The sequence below is a fragment of the Uncinocarpus reesii genome, genomic scaffold (genome assembly GCF_000003515.1).
Source record: "Uncinocarpus reesii 1704 scaffold_1 genomic scaffold, whole genome shotgun sequence".
Lineage (NCBI taxonomy): Eukaryota > Fungi > Ascomycota > Eurotiomycetes > Onygenales > Onygenaceae > Uncinocarpus > Uncinocarpus reesii.
Genome location: NW_003052500.1, coordinates 4,229,460 through 4,244,639, shown reverse-complemented (window position 1 = coordinate 4,244,639; position 15,180 = coordinate 4,229,460). Strand labels below are relative to the sequence as shown.

The 15,180-nt window shown below is 49.3% G+C and overlaps 4 protein-coding genes across 4 annotated transcripts; 2 read left to right on the top strand and 2 right to left on the bottom strand.

The window, feature by feature from the left end:
* Positions 1 to 933: 933 nt before the first annotated feature.
* Positions 934 to 1,880, bottom strand: UREG_01640 (glucosamine-6-phosphate deaminase; the record flags this gene model as incomplete). Its single annotated transcript, XM_002542078.1, has 2 exons — positions 934 to 1,239; positions 1,299 to 1,880. The coding sequence occupies 2 exons, from the start codon at positions 1,878 to 1,880 to the stop codon at positions 934 to 936; spliced, it is 888 nt and encodes a 295-aa protein (XP_002542124.1).
* Positions 1,881 to 5,846: 3,966 nt separating this feature from the next.
* On the top strand, positions 5,847 to 8,967 carry UREG_01639 (uncharacterized protein; the record flags this gene model as incomplete). The annotated part of the gene is made up of 3 exons (XM_002542077.1): positions 5,847 to 5,985; positions 6,169 to 8,693; positions 8,854 to 8,967. The coding sequence occupies 3 exons, from the start codon at positions 5,847 to 5,849 to the stop codon at positions 8,965 to 8,967; spliced, it is 2,778 nt and encodes a 925-aa protein (XP_002542123.1).
* A 3,583-nt stretch (positions 8,968 to 12,550) lies between these two features.
* UREG_01638 (uncharacterized protein) lies at positions 12,551 to 14,251 on the bottom strand (the record flags this gene model as incomplete). The annotated part of the gene is made up of 5 exons (XM_002542076.1): positions 12,551 to 12,679; positions 13,086 to 13,383; positions 13,441 to 13,632; positions 13,729 to 13,971; positions 14,085 to 14,251. 5 exons carry the CDS (start codon positions 14,249 to 14,251, stop codon positions 12,551 to 12,553), a joined length of 1,029 nt encoding a protein of 342 aa, XP_002542122.1.
* Positions 14,252 to 14,758: 507 nt separating this feature from the next.
* Positions 14,759 to 15,046, top strand: UREG_01637 (uncharacterized protein; the record flags this gene model as incomplete). The annotated part of the gene is made up of 1 exon (XM_002542075.1): positions 14,759 to 15,046. The coding sequence occupies one exon, from the start codon at positions 14,759 to 14,761 to the stop codon at positions 15,044 to 15,046; it is 288 nt and encodes a 95-aa protein (XP_002542121.1).
* Between the last annotated feature and the right edge of the window lie 134 nt (positions 15,047 to 15,180).

Below are 15,180 nucleotides of genomic sequence, written 5' to 3'. Positions count from 1 at the left end.
CGATTAGGGGAAAGAAATAGTGATACCTACATGTATAATCTTCTCGCCAATGGTCGAGGCAGACGGGGTCGCCCATAACGAAACCGAGGGAAGTGACGGATTACGACCCGCGCTGATGAGGAGGATTACTATTGGTTCTGTGGGAGACAGGTCACAGTAGCATACAATGAACCGACAGCTGTGGACAAGAAGAGGATGAGAATAATGAGATAGCTGGTGAAGTGAGAATATATATACAAGTTGGTCATGACTCATAACAACACTTTCTAAAGGAAACCACGCAAGCTGACAGCCATGGCTCAGCTTAAGGCTATTGAAGAGATGGTTTGAAGGCTTCCACAGTGCCAGGATGAAGGGGAGCTGCAGTTCAGACATGCCAGGGAATAGCAAGGAATGCTTGATGTGATCAAGAGATACAAAGTGGAACAAACAGTTGATATGATTCAAATGCATATGAAGGGGACAATGGCCGTTTTATGGGGTTTGCTTTCTCAACTATTTGACATTGCCAGCAGTTTGCCATAATCAGTTAACTAGCCATCAAACATAATCAATCGAATAAGAAACGCCCCAACACCACAACGGAGTATTTGCACACCTGGTCCTGCGTAGAGACTTTTAGCAATATAATATGCAACCCTTATAATTACAATGAATACAACCTGGCTCCTCACTGGGTAAAATCAAACAATTTGGGGAAGGCGGCGCCAACGACCTAGTCACCCGGTCGAGATCATTAACTAACTAGTTACTCAAGGAAAATGAAAAGCCGAAGTCGCGGAACTGAAAGAGAAAAGCTCAAAGATCCATTCGTTACAGCTCAGGGGGAAAATTCATAGACCTAGGCATTTCCACCCCAGCAGTCGTTGCCACCTGTGTTATTGTGGTAGCGAATTCAGGCTTTCAACAGGATCAACTGAATATCAGCCACTTTCAGCCGTTGGTTGAAAGCCTAGATCTCATCCGATCAAAGATTACATCGCCATTCAACATCGTCTCGTCGAGGCCCGCAACCGCAGAATCCAGGATACGCGATGACATGCTGTCTGGAGTGAGCTCCTCGGGATCATCAAGCGGACGGTGAAACCCAGTGTCAATCTTCAAATCAAGACCTGGCCGGATGGGAGTGCTGGCATTGGTGTTGGGAGTGATAGGCCTTTGGTATGGCTTGGTGCGGTGGACGAGCGGCGGACCCTGAGTGCGGGCGTCTGTGCCAGACTGCTCGATGCTCTCAAAGTACTGGTATTTCGGTTAGGAAGAAACCCTCATATCGGAGTGAACTGGAAAGAATTCCTTACTTTAACAGTTTTGACCTTGAGTTCTAGAGTTGCGTCTTCATCAACGACAATCAGGGGGTGCTGGTGAAGTTGCAAGGTGGACAGGGTCCACATGTGGTTGACAGCTCCTTCGAGCCCCTTTTGCAAAGCTTTTGCTTTGTGAACCCCTGTCACGACGATGACGACTTCATTAGCATCCATGATTGTCTTTATCCCCACGGTCAAGGCAGTGCGCGGAACCTTGTTCACGTCGTTATCGAAGAAACGCGAATTCGCAAGGATGGTGTCGTATGCCAGGGTCTTCACACGGGTACGCGAGTTCAAGCTGGATCCGGGTTCATTGAAAGCAATGTGTCCATCTGGGCCAACGCCGCCGAGGAACAAATCAATACCACCGACGCGTGTGATCTTCTCTTCGTACTCGGCGCATTCTTTGGCAAGATCGCTAGCATTCCCGTTGAGGATGTTGATGTTGCCGGGCTGGATATCAACGTGGGAGAATAGGTGCCTGTACATGAAGCTGTGATAGCTCTGTGGATGATCCCGAGGGATGCCAACATATTCATCCTGCACGACATGTTTCTCAGCCATCTGGATATACATTGCTGTCGGACTTTAAAATGGAAGAGAACAGGGTTATCTACCATGTTGAACGTCACGACATGCTTGAAAGAGATCTCTCCAGCCTTATGGCGTTGGACGAGGATCTTATAGATGATCTCTGGACTGCTACCTGTGGGAAGACCCAGCACAAAAGGCTTGTCCGCAGTCGGAGCAAATGCCTTGATACGGCCTACAAAGGATGAAATAGTTAACCGAATGGGGCCTTGCTGAAGACACAACGGGGTCGATTCTCTAAGCAAAGCACTGTTCATGCACATGACAAGAGGAAAGATAAACAGTGGAGTGGATTATACAGGACGCAGATAGAGGTTTGGCTGTGTCAAAACACACATACTAATGATATAATCGGCAATATACTCAGAGACAGCCTGAGGGTTCTTTCGAACGATGACTCTCCTTCACCACCGCAAAAGTGCAAATTAGCCCACAGACCAAGGATATGGCAAGATGGCAAAGGAGTCTTACATCCTGACAGCTGAGCAACGCGTCTGCGTTCAGTTTTATTGATAGTGTGAGCTGGATCTCGGCGAGCTAACAACGGTCCGGAATCTCAAACTGACAAAAGGTAAAAGCAGAACAGATGAGATCAAAGTGAGAAGCAGATGCTTGAAGGATGAAAGATGCAATGAAGGAGAGGGGTGAGCAAGTGAGAGAAAAGGTGGTTGTGATGTGTTACTCTCCCAAGTGAAGTGGTATCAAACAGAAAATCAGAAGAATTCTATACAACCATGTATGTCTATCTGAAAAGTGTCAGTTCTACAATAAAACCCTCTTCCATTTTTTGTCTTTGCTCCCTCTTCTTATTATCCGGAAGCAGCTTCAATCACAATTCGGTAACGTCATCATCCATGGGGCGCATTACCAGTAGAGCCTAAAATCAACGCCGGGATTCCAATGGCAACAGCTCGAATCGAGATCGCCAGCCAGTCAAAAAGGATGCTCCATCCCACCTCATTACTCAGACACAACTTAAAATGATGAGGGTGGCACCGTTCTCTCTGCTTTATGAAGTAACAATGCATCTTCCTTGGCCCAGTTGTATGGCACAAGAGGATGGGAAGGAGGCCCATAGGAGGCCTGTTGATCATCCACATGCCCTCCTTGCTTGCCTGTTGAACTGGGGCTGAGGCACGATGACCAGACGGACCGGTCCCTACGTCCTGCACTCTACCATGTTTCCCACGGTGACCGTCGAGGCTTCACCTCGCCATCGCTTTTGATGTTCCAGTCCAGTGCTCCCGTAACTTATATGTAAGGTAACTGGGCCTAGGTTACGCCACACATTCTGTAATTTACATTAATTCACTAGTGAATCTCAGTACGGTAACCTCTATACACGCGGAATTACCGTACCGGAACCATTAGTGCAACCATCTCATCTCAAAGAGCTTGAAAGCCCACAGTAAAATCTTGCAACGTCTCATCCAAGATTTCCCCTCCAGTTTCATACCATCAGTGAGGCAGCTTTGCTGGGACACCGTATTCACACTGTATTCATACTAATTTTTGTCCTCGGTCGAAAGGCTACTCTATATCCATCGCATGTGTTTTAACTGATGTTAAAGCTTGTTAACATCTGAGACTCATCTCTGGGGAGGGGCATCTGACCGCTACATGATACCCGGTGGTTAATTCCTCTTCATCTCACAGAAGCGCACCGCTTTAATGCTCCCTATCATCTGCTCCGACTCTGAGTCAGAAGCTTTGCAGTATCCATTTGCTGGCCAATGATACTTACTCAGGACAAGTATCCGCTTCAGGCTCATCTAAAGAGTCCCGAGATCCCGTCGAGGACTTCAGTATCGATAGCAGCCATTGTCTCACGATCCCTTCTTACCAATCTACGACAGCTTTCCCTAGGCCCCCAGTGTGTATCCTTATAGAACTAGGTGTGAGCGGCCCGGGTCCGTTTTGGCGGTCGGGCGGCGATCTGATATACCGGCACCCACTGGGTCCGATGACGGCGATCCCGGAACCGCGAGAATTCCAATGTGCCTCCAATGTCAGGACCTGAGGCTTGGGAGTATCACCCTATTTTCGATGTTGTCATCCGCCATCTTATGCTCTCCGAATTTACTCCATGAAGGCCATACGCCTCCCTAAAATATTCGCCTGGGAGGGAGGTTTGATTGAGCATGAGTGCGATTATCGATAGAACCCATCTGGTTGGATAAAGTTCCATGGTTCTACCTACTATCAGCTCCTACTACATTCAATGAGGATCAGAAGGGAATACATACCTTTCATGTGTGAAGTTCAAGGGAGGTGGAAGGCTGCAATTAGCCACTCAAAAAGGATTTCAGGAATCCTCATCTTTGTCCTGAAGCCAGTCAAACATAACTGACAAAGTGGTGAGGGAATAGTCATCAGTATGAACGAAGAACATGCTGATTCCTGATGCATAAGAGATACCAAAGTTGATTCTCAAATATGCCAGCTACTAAGGGAAAGGGTGACTTCGTTGACCAGGATTGAACAGAGCAAGAGCATCTTTCAAAGCCTCACGACCTAAGATTTGCCCATGAAAGGAGCCTGCCCTACGGAGTATGCATTCAGATTTCGAGGGAAGAGCTGCCTTACTTCTCAGGCTGTTCGTCAGGTGTTATGAGAACGCTTCAAATAGTAGTATAGCTCCTGGATTGGCAGCACACAAATCTGAATCTTTGGTGTGAAACATTCACTGGTCTCATCCCACGATCATCTTGTGATATAACCATTCTCAGCCACACGGAAATTACGGTAAACAATCTCCACACGAAGAGACTGTGGAGTTTCGTAACCCAGTAAATTGCCCGTCGGCGTAACGAAGTTATTTGAGTCCCTCGTGTAACCCCGGGCCCTTCAACGGCTTCAGTCTTGAAACGAGCATTGCCGTTGACACGAGCCAAGCCAGATAGCACGGCTTCCCGGGTTGCCTCAGCGGCAAGTGGAGAGAATTGAGAGCGTAGAATATGTACAGCTGTATGGCTTTTTGCAGATTTGTCTCCTCGAGGTGCATTATGTCAGCACCCGGGAGGCTGACAAATCCACGTGTTTCTGGGGCCTGGCCAATCAAACGCGTCCGGTATCGGCTTGAGTCACCGCCTTCCTCACGACCTGCGACCATCATCGCCGTCCAGATCTCAACCAAACGGAGCTGTCGAACCTCAGCTGATAAAACTACATGCACAGGAGCTTAAAATCTCCCGTTTCGCGTCGCTAGCTCCTCGAGCTCGGGAGCTCTGGACGCAAGGATCCCTCGTTTGGTCCCGTGATACCTGTTCTTGCATGATTATGTCGACACCAGACCGCCTACACTTGATTCAACTCAAGCCTCAACGGCAAGCTCCGCAGGGTGACGATTACGGCCGCAGTCGATGCTCTATTTGGCCCATGGTGCTCTTCTGCTCGCTCTAGCTAGCGACCACGCAGCCTAGGCGCTTCCTTCCCTCTGGCGACTCTGTTCTCTGGTTCCTGCTCCTTGCTCCATAACCGTTGATCTTAACGTTTGTGGCTGTCAGATCATCGTCTCCCTGCTCTGCCCACGTGAGCAAACCGCGGTATTGCTGAACCGAGCAGAAGGGAAGACCTCTCGGGGTTTCCGTTGCCGCCATGGCAGCGGCTCAGGAGAGGGACGTCTCGTCGGAGCGGGGCGGTAACGACTTGAAAAGGTATGTCCGTTGCCTATAACTAATTCATGAACTCCTCAAAATTCCAACTTTGCACAACATCATATACATCTTGCACCCCTCAAAACGCCATGCTTGATTTTCCCTTATTCCCGTTTCCCACCGCTCCTTCCGTATCCTTGAAATGACATACAACATGGGACTCAATTCCAATACCACATGTTCATATCAATATCCATATCCCCTTCCAAGAGTTTTTATTGAACTTTCTACCACTCCTCATGGCAGCTAATTTCCCTTTCTCTACAAGAAAACGTACACTAGCTGACAGGAAACCATGGACGGCATCGGTTACAGGCAAATGGGTCAGCTCTTTGTCATGGGCTTTGATGGAACTAGTGTGAATCCGCAGATTCGGTCACTTATCGAGGACTACCATCTTGGTTCAATCATCCTGACTGCTAAGAATCTTAAATGTGCAGCCCCTTCCATCCTGCTTGTTTCTCTTTCAAATAATTATGCATTAATATGCATATGACGTCCCCCTTTGCCCGTCAAGTGTCTCCCATTTTCGACATGTAGATGAATGACGTTGCTACTTCCTCGCCTGGTTTCTATCCCTATTTTATGAGTTGCGCTGGACACTAACTTCTTCATAGCGGCAGAGGAGACCACGAAGCTCGTGCTGGAGCTACAAACAATCGCCCGAGATGCTGGGCACTCTGCCCCCCTTATGATTGGCCTTGACCAAGAGAATGGTGGTGTTAATAGTCTATTCGATGAAATCTATATCCGTCAGTTTCCCAGCTCTATGGGAATCGCAGCCACGAAGTCGAAGACTCTAGCAAGAGAGGTGGCGAAAGCTACAGCTCAAGAACTCAGCGCTGTTGGTGTTAATTGGATCCTCGGTCCGGTTCTAGATGTCCTAAACAACGCAAGAAGCCAACCATTAGGTGTCAGAAGTATTGGAGACGATGCGCAAGAGGTATCCGCGTACGGAGTCGAGTTCATGAAAGGGTATCAAGAAGCAGGCTTAGTGACTTGTGGAAAACATTTTCCGTCTTACGGAAACCTCGATTTTTTAGGAAACCAAAGCGACGTTCCTGTTATCAAAGAAAGCCTTGAGCAGCTGAGTATGAATGCGCTTGTCCCATTTCGAAATGCTATCACCCAAGGTTTAGATTCAATGATGGTTGGTGGTTGTGCGATGTCATCTGCTGGCATGAACGTTATGCATGCATGCTTATCGGAACAGGTCGTCGATGACTTACTTCGAAAAGACCTTGAATTCAAGGGCGTTGTCGTGTCCGAGTGCTTGGAAATGGAGGCCCTCAGTTACAACATTGGAGTAGGAGGGGGAACAGTGATGGCCGTGAAAGCTGGTTGCGACTTGATACTGCTTTGCCGATCCTTCTCAGTTCAACAGGAAGCAATTGATGGCTTAAGGCTAGGAGTCGAAAACGGCATGATTAGCAAAGAACGCATCCAGCAATCGCTCAAAAGAGTATTTGATATGAAATCCCGTTGCACGTCGTGGGAAAAGGCATTAAATCCTCCTGGCATAAGCCTTCTTTCCAAGATGCAACCATCGCACACCAGCCTATCAACTCGGGCCTACAACAACTCAATTACTATCGTTAGAGACAAAAAGAACCTCCTCCCGCTCACTAGTACTCTTGAATCTGACGAAGAACTCCTCCTTCTCACCCCTTTAATAAAGCCTCTTCCCGCATCGGCCGTATCCCTTTCGATGAGTAAAAGCACCAGAGAAACCGTTCTTGCTACCGATGCAGTCTCCTGGGATCCTAGTGCGTCTATTATGAGCGGGGAAAGCGTTTTTCGCGAATTTGGGCGGTCGTTGGCGCGGCATCGAAATGGGCGTGTACTCCATACTTCCTACACAGCAAATGGAGTCCGCCCTGTTCATGAGAACCTTATCAACCGTGCAAGCGGTGTCATCGTGGTCACTGCTGATTCAAACCGAAACCTTTATCAGCATGGCTTCACTAAGCACATTTCGATGATTTGCGACGCACAATTTGCTGAGAACGGAGAGAGACGGCCGAAACCGCTGGTAGTAGTGGCTGTAAGTTCTCCCTATGACTTTGCCACGGATCAATCCGTTGGGACGTATGTATGCACATATGATTTTACAGAAACGGCGCTTCAAGCCTTAGTCAAGATATTATGCGGAGACTTGACGGCCAGCGGCTCTCTTCCTGGTACCTTGAGCCGTAATCAGAAGCTTCAGCAATCACGGCAGCATTGGCTTGCGGAGAATTGGAATGAAGACCGTGATGCAAACGCACTAGATGAACTGCTCACAGCCGTCCGTGAGGATGGCACGAATAGCCAGCGATCTGAACTTGCCGGCGTTACATCCAATACATTCCTGTTGCGAAATCCAGACGTTGAAGAGGCACATTTTGTTGTTCGAAATAGCAGCACCCAAGCTTTATTGGGATTTTGCTCGACATATTTTTTTAAATCGACCGGAACTGGAGTCATTGGTGCTCTAATCGTCGATCCCGGGAGGCGAAAGCTGTCGATCGGAAACTCCTTACACAACCGTGCAATCCGGTCATTGATGCAGAGACAAGGCGTAAGACGATTCCAGCTGGGCTCACGTCTCCCGGGAATATATCTTGGTATTCCGACGGGAAATCCAGTGGAGAGAAAACGCCTCAGACAATGGTTTGCTAATCTTGGCTGGAACACGTCTTTGTCCAGACCAGTATGCACAATGGTTCTTCGGAATCTGGAGAAATGGACGCCTCCAGAAGGTCTGACCCGAAGTTTAACGAGCGCAGAAGTGAGCTATGATTTGGTTTATGGGCCGGATTATGCAGAAGCAATCCTTGACCATATCAAGACCAATTCGAGACAAGGGGTCATGGAAATATACAAGATAGCCCTAAGTAGTGGGTCAACATCAAGCGGGATTATTCGCGCAAAACGAAATGATGACGGCGCTATCTTGGGTAGCGTTGTTGTGTATAACGGGGAGTCGCCGCTGGCCGAGTTTGTTCCTGCAGTGAAAGAGGCGCGGGCTGTGGCTGGGGGGATCTCTTCCGCAGTCATCTCTCCATCCGCCGGGGAGTACGCGATATTGGTGCAAGGCCTGATCCTGTTGGGTATCAAGCAATTACGTAGTCAGGGGGCCAGTGCGGTGGTTCTAGATTGTGTGAGTGGTCCATCCCCTCTTTTTCTGCGAGTCTGGTAGCTTGATCGTTGGAATCGAGTTCCAAGAAAATGGGATTTGCCCCTTAGCCAACGGACTCGGATAAAGTTAGGGGGCAGGTTGACTGAGGGTTGTGATTTCACTAACGGCAATTTAACGGCAGGTGGATGGAGACGGCAATTTCGATAGTCTCTCAGCTATGGGATTCTCTGTGCTCCACAGCTTCGACGAGGTGACTTGCGATGCGGCCACTTGGAATATGTTAACCTCGTCATGAAGAATGGTTTTGACCGCGACAACATATGTTTATTTACTTGCCAATGGCCGTTGGGCACCGCACGGGCGCATTGGGGAGCGGTGTAAGGATGAAGGAATGATCTGGTGGGCTTAATTGGACTTACGGGGGTTTACGGGGCTTTCATCCACAGTTCCTGTATTTATATGCTTGGTATTCTATAAATATCGTTTGGATGTGGCCATTTTTGTCAGATTTTGGGATTTCTGGCGATTTGTCATTCTTTGATACCCAGGGGAGTTGAGGGAGGCAAGACAGGCTACAGCCACACAAAAAGAGGCTGTCCGACGTTTTTTGATGGGTAACTTGGGCACCCTGCTACAATAGTCTCGTGGGAGGAGCAGAAAGAGAGTTTGACTCACTCATTGAGCTGGGGCTGTGAGCAGCAGGGTGGACAAGCATACATTATGTGTGCGTATGCGCGCGCGCGCAGGTCCCCTGATGATCAGAGTCAAGTTTAAGGCAATATACGAAAGAAGACCTGAGCCAAGCAATAAAGGACGATTTCAGAACTTATTCTCTTTTCCACCTTTAGTTTCCTTTCTCCTGTGCTGCCCACGTCGTCTTGTCCTACGTCATGCAAGAAGGAAAGAAAAGACGTCGATAAAGAACCACTCGCCAGAAATCCAGACCTAATCAGAATGAATACCCGAGGAATCATGAGGGTGGAAGGGGCATGTCCAGCAGCAAACAAGTAGGACATGACTGGGGGGATTTGGTAAAGAAGCAAGATATTGGCCGTGATGAATTCGGAGGTTGGTGGGCGCGGGGCAGCGAACTCCCCATCATTTACCATGCGCAAAACGTGTGTTGAACTGCGATTAGTTCGTTAGCTGCCGCTATTGATTGACCGGTTCATGCATCTTTGGGGTAGTTATCGATTGTTGATTGGCAAAAGAACCAAAAAAGAAAGAGTGCCAATTTCAGCACGATGATCAAATAGCATGTCCTATATTTTCGCTCGATATTATTATTTATAAGCCAGCCCTCGGTATGTGGGCAGGAAGAAGGGGGGGTGTAAAATCAAGCAACACGATCGATCTGCGCCGACTAAGTTGTCCAAACACGGAGGAATGCATGACGGCCAACCTCGATGACAGGGCCCCCCCCAAAGGCAGACAAGATGCATGGAATGGGGGGAAAAGATGGAGCGAGATCCTCTTCGGGCCTGGGTTGATTTTAATGATTGACCGCCTTTTTGATTACTCGTTTATTTTGGATGATATGTTATTGCTATTATTATATCATATAACAGCCCCAACTTTCCTCATCCGGTGGGCGAGAAAAAGAAAGCCAAGTGCAAATTGAAGATGATAATTTTCCCTCGGCATGGCGGAGAGAGAGAGAATGAATGAGTTGAAACCAGCGTTTCACAGGTGTGATCCTTTATTTTTCTGTTGTCGAGTAACTACTTTCGACTCTTGGTTCTTGGTTTTCTCGTTCGTTCCCGTTCGTGGGGCAGATCGATTTAGTTCAATAATAATCTCTGATTATTCAGAAGACCAGTCTCGATGATGGACCAGGGGGTGTGTGTGTGTGTGGGGAGGACAGAGCACCAGCAGGGCACAGACCCGGCCTTTTCTTGTTCGCCAGGAAAAATGATAAATCCTTTTTATCCTTTTTTCTTTTCCCCCTCATCTTCTCTCCGCCCTTGTGATGGGATGGGACATCCGTCTCCGTATAATTCCAGAGGTTTAAATCCCGCGTGGCCAGCTTGGGGGGGGCCGGCCGGGCAGGATGTTTGTGTGGAGAAAGGGCAGTGAAGTGGATCTAAAGTATGGGGAAAGCTGTTGACCTGTTCGGGGGGGAGAGAACCTCAGGTGGGCTGTGTGCTTTTTCTGATCTCAAAATCCAGCTTTTCACCGCCAGATTGTTGCAAGTTGGTCGAGGAGATCATTTGACGCACGGAAGTGTCCCCTTTGAGAGATTGATGGCGGCGATATCCACAAACCACAAACCCGTCCGTCAACCAAAAAGAATCCACTCCGACGAAACGCCGAAAACAAAACAGCAAAAAAAAGATGGGTTGTTGGTGAACTGTGTTGTTTCGTCGTCGTTGGTTTATGACGGGCTGTTTTCTTTTCCAAGGGTAGAGTTTTCCTTTTTGATCCTTTTTTTCGACCATTCAGATTCTGGAAGGTCAGAAAAGAAAATCCCACGAAAATCTTGGATGCGTTTAAGCTCCTTCTAGAAGCAATTTAGCCCTGTTCTCGAAGATTCCTCCACACGCGCCCGATCCGAGCATCGCGCGCATGAACGAGGGAAAAGGACAGAGACTGGGGGATGACGATGAGCTGCATGAGCGGGCATGAAATCATTATTGTGATTATTGACAGTCATGCCCTTCTTCCTCCCTGCTTTTTGACAAAGGGGGGGAAGAGTTCGGCTTGGTTGGTGTTGGATCCATTGGATAAGCAAGGATGGTAAACTCCAATTTTTCTATTATTGTTATTATTTGATAGTTCTGCATGTGATTACGGACATGGGACATTTTTGACCGGGGTTGGCGGGAAAACAAGAGTAATGAAAAAAGAAAGAGAGAGAGATCGCAATTGAAGGAATCGCGGTTTCCGATCAATCAGGCGTGTGCGTTTTTGCAGACAAGATTGGGCCGTTTTGGAATTGCTTGCTTTGAAACGATCCCGTTGTTGAAAGACCCTTTTATTCCATCGAATGAGATTCTACGATTCTCCATACGAGAAATCACCAAGGGGGAGGTCGAATTGCTGAACGCTATGCGCGGATGCCGCCGGCTACTCGAGGTCGAACAGTCCTGGTGAAATTGGCCCATTTATTGGCTGAGAATCGACCGTTTATTCTTTGATTTATTAATAATCTGTTTCTTTGTTCGCGGATCAGGAACAGTCCGCGGCCTGGGATTCGCTCGCGGTTCAACAAAGTCGGCGCCCGCGATCCTGGAATTTAAAATGCCGAATGGCGCCAGGAACACGATTTGCGGGGTAACTAACTAGTTAACAGGAGTCGCTGTTTCGCTGCACTGGTTGGAGAAAAAAAGGAATCAATCGCTTTCAACGGTGGAGGTGGATCTGGCTGTCCGGGCTCCATCGTTCAGCGACATAAAGAAACAAGCAGAGCAGGAATTCCATGGGTTTTCCAGACAGAAGAAGCAGACTTGCGCGAGGGGATTAGAGTTGTTTAGCGGGCGTGGGCGTTAGGGGACCTGCTCTGTCGGGAATGGCGGCTTCCAGGGCCCCAAATCACCGAAAGCTCCCTGAAGCCGAAAAAAAGAGCTGGTTTCATGGGCTCATCCTCACTCAACTCAAAAACGGGACAGAAACAATCCAATTTCCATGGCGCTGGGAAATCAACGAAGCTGGTCTTCTCCAGACGCACTTGGCAGGTGTGGACGGAGCAAGACCGTCCGCGAGCTGGATAACTAGTAAATTGCATTGTTTTTTACGAAGAGGAGGGCGTCTTGGCTGGCCTGTCTGCCCATGACTCGCATATTGCTGCCAACCAGACCCTGTCATGCTTGGAAAAAGGAGGCTAAAGGCGCCTGAAGAATTAAGAATTTCGTGGCGGATCTTCGTCTGGACTAGTTAGTTTACACGAGGCTTGCAGAACCGCCTTGCGAGAGAAGTGTGAGCTTGTTCGCTCTGGCGTCTGCCTTTGTCCTCGGCTCTTTCTCTCTTGCTTCCTGGGGGTCGGAGATGACGGGAGTGGACGGGTAATCCTGTCGAGTTATCCGATAATTACATGATCTCATCCAGGACTCGACTGCTCTTTCACATGAAGCTCCGCCGGGCCTCCTTTTCTGTTGTAAAAAGCCGGGTTGAACACACTCGCGAAAAACCGGTACGCTGGGTAAAGTTGCTGCCCAACGCGCTCAGACTCAAAAATCAAGAGGGAATCAACGGCGGACTGCCGTCCTGAACCTGTGTCTGGGCAAAGGACAGGGTGCCCTGGTTGGCCAGAGCCAAAACAGGTGCAGCTCGGATGCAGGGGCAAGGTCTGGCGTATTATGATAATGTCCGGGAAGCGAATATCGCAAGACAAAGAAGGTCAGGCGCCAGCCAAATCAAGAGCTCGAAAGAACCCGGGCAGAACGATGACGATTGGTTTGAGCGGTGATTACTCACTTCATTTTCTTCTAGAAGGATCACGGCAAAAGCCTCCCTGTCCTTGCTGTCATCCTGGTGGAATATGATCAGCCAACCCGTGTTGATCAATCTGTTGGAGCGGAGTGGGGCTCCTGGCAGGGAGGGTATAAGAGATGGCCTGATAATAATAATACGGGAACCGCAGCGGCGAATCGGGGGCGAGAGAGGTTCGAAGAAGAAACGACTCTGGGGTTGAGAACGAATGGGGAAAAATGACTGGTCCAGTTGAGTTAGTGCTCCTGCACGGAGTCGATCATTCGAATCGCTTCCGAGAAAGCTGATACGGAAATCCAGTCACTACTTTGTTGATTCATCTCAACCGAAATTGAGGCACCTTCCTTTGGCAATCATGGCGGGGATCCCTGAGATTGATGTCGCCATTTTGGGACAGCTAACCGCCTTTTCGAAAAGTTGATGTTCCTGGGGACTGAACAACACAAGTTCAGGCTGCGATCCCAGCAGGACGTCTGCGGAAAAGCCCCAGAATGTGGATGGCGAACCGGACCCAGGCACCGCATCTTGTGACCTGTCATGCACCGAGGACGTGGAGACTCGATTGGGATTCCCCAAATTGCCATCAGAGCTCCCCTGATATGGAGAAGAGGTCGAGGCTGAAGCTCACCTGGCAGGTCGCGAGCCAGTTCTAGAACCAGTGTGAGACAACGAGAAACCTTCACAGCTCTGGCGAGGGCCAGTCATCCCACGGCGAGATTGATCAAGAAGTGGCAAAGGCAAAGAAGTCCACAGATGCCTATCTTCATCCTCTGAAAGCTCCTCTTTTCGCTTCGTGATGCACGAGTCCGATAAGCCCAGCCATATCACGACAGGACCGAGATAAACGTGCATTTGACCAGGTGCACCCTTGCTATAGAATCAGCACGTATGTTGGGAGGGGCCATCTGGCTCTTGCAGCAGTCGACCTCGCTGGCAGGCAGAAAGGCCCCAGGAGGAAAGACGCCTGTATCAGGAAATGGAAACCATAGCAAGATAGTAGCCAGCGCTGGATGGGGATTAAGGGTTCCAGGGTTGATGTCATTTTGGACTGGCAATCTGTTCGGAGATGCTCCATGATTCAAGAACCCAGCACAGCGTGGCGGCCCATGATGTGGTGGGCAAAACCAAAATTTGCAGGGCGAGAGAGGCATGGGGGTATATTCTGCTTTCCCTCTGGTCGGTGAAGAGCGACGTGTCTCAACTGGGGAATCATAACAAGCAGAAGCTTGAGTTTGTGTTTTTATGTTTTACTGTTTTATTGTATTCTGCAATCGTGGCAGACAGGATCTGGATGTTGTGCTCCTGATCGCATGGCTCTCCAGGGGGTTCTTCAGCCAAGTTAAGCGGGATCAACCCTGTAAATATCTCCCAACTGTTATCTGAACCCAGTCGAGGCCTGCTCATAAACACAATCAAGGCGGGAAAAGAGTCTAATTCCCCTATACGCTTGGCGAGCAGGGTTGGGGAATAGACATGCCCAACAAGCATCAGATGAGAGGGTGGGAGAGCGTAGACACAGGGCAACCGGGCGGCCCGGGGCAGTGATGAGCGGGCAATGCGGGCTTTTTTGTCTTTTTTTTTTTTCTCTGGATGCTGGCTTTCTCTCCTCCCAGATCCGGCGGTGGCAGCGCGGCTCTCAAGTTTGGATTGTGGGCGCGATGGATGGGAGATGGAGATGGGGGCATGTTAGACGAGGAGCCGGGTCTCTTTTAGTTTCATGCACCAGCAGTGGAGATGAGCCAGGGATCATCATCACGAGCTCCCAGGCCAGTGATCGGGAAACAGTCGAGCAGCGTGCGGAGGACCAGGCGAGGAGGGCGACCAGGCCAAGCCGAGAGCGACAGCCAGCAGACGGGAACGAGCAGGCCGACGAGCAGACAGCAGCGAGGCCAGCTGGGAGAGAAGAGAAGCAGATTGCGAGGGCGAGCGGCGAGCCCGGCTGGTGACGGGCGAAGAAGTGCTTCTAATTAGTGAGGATAGTTATAGCGAGAATGCTAAGTTAATCAGCGCGAGCATGGTTCATCCTCTTAGCTCCAAAGCCAGCAGGAGATTGAGCGAACTGCCGCTGGACGACGGGCTC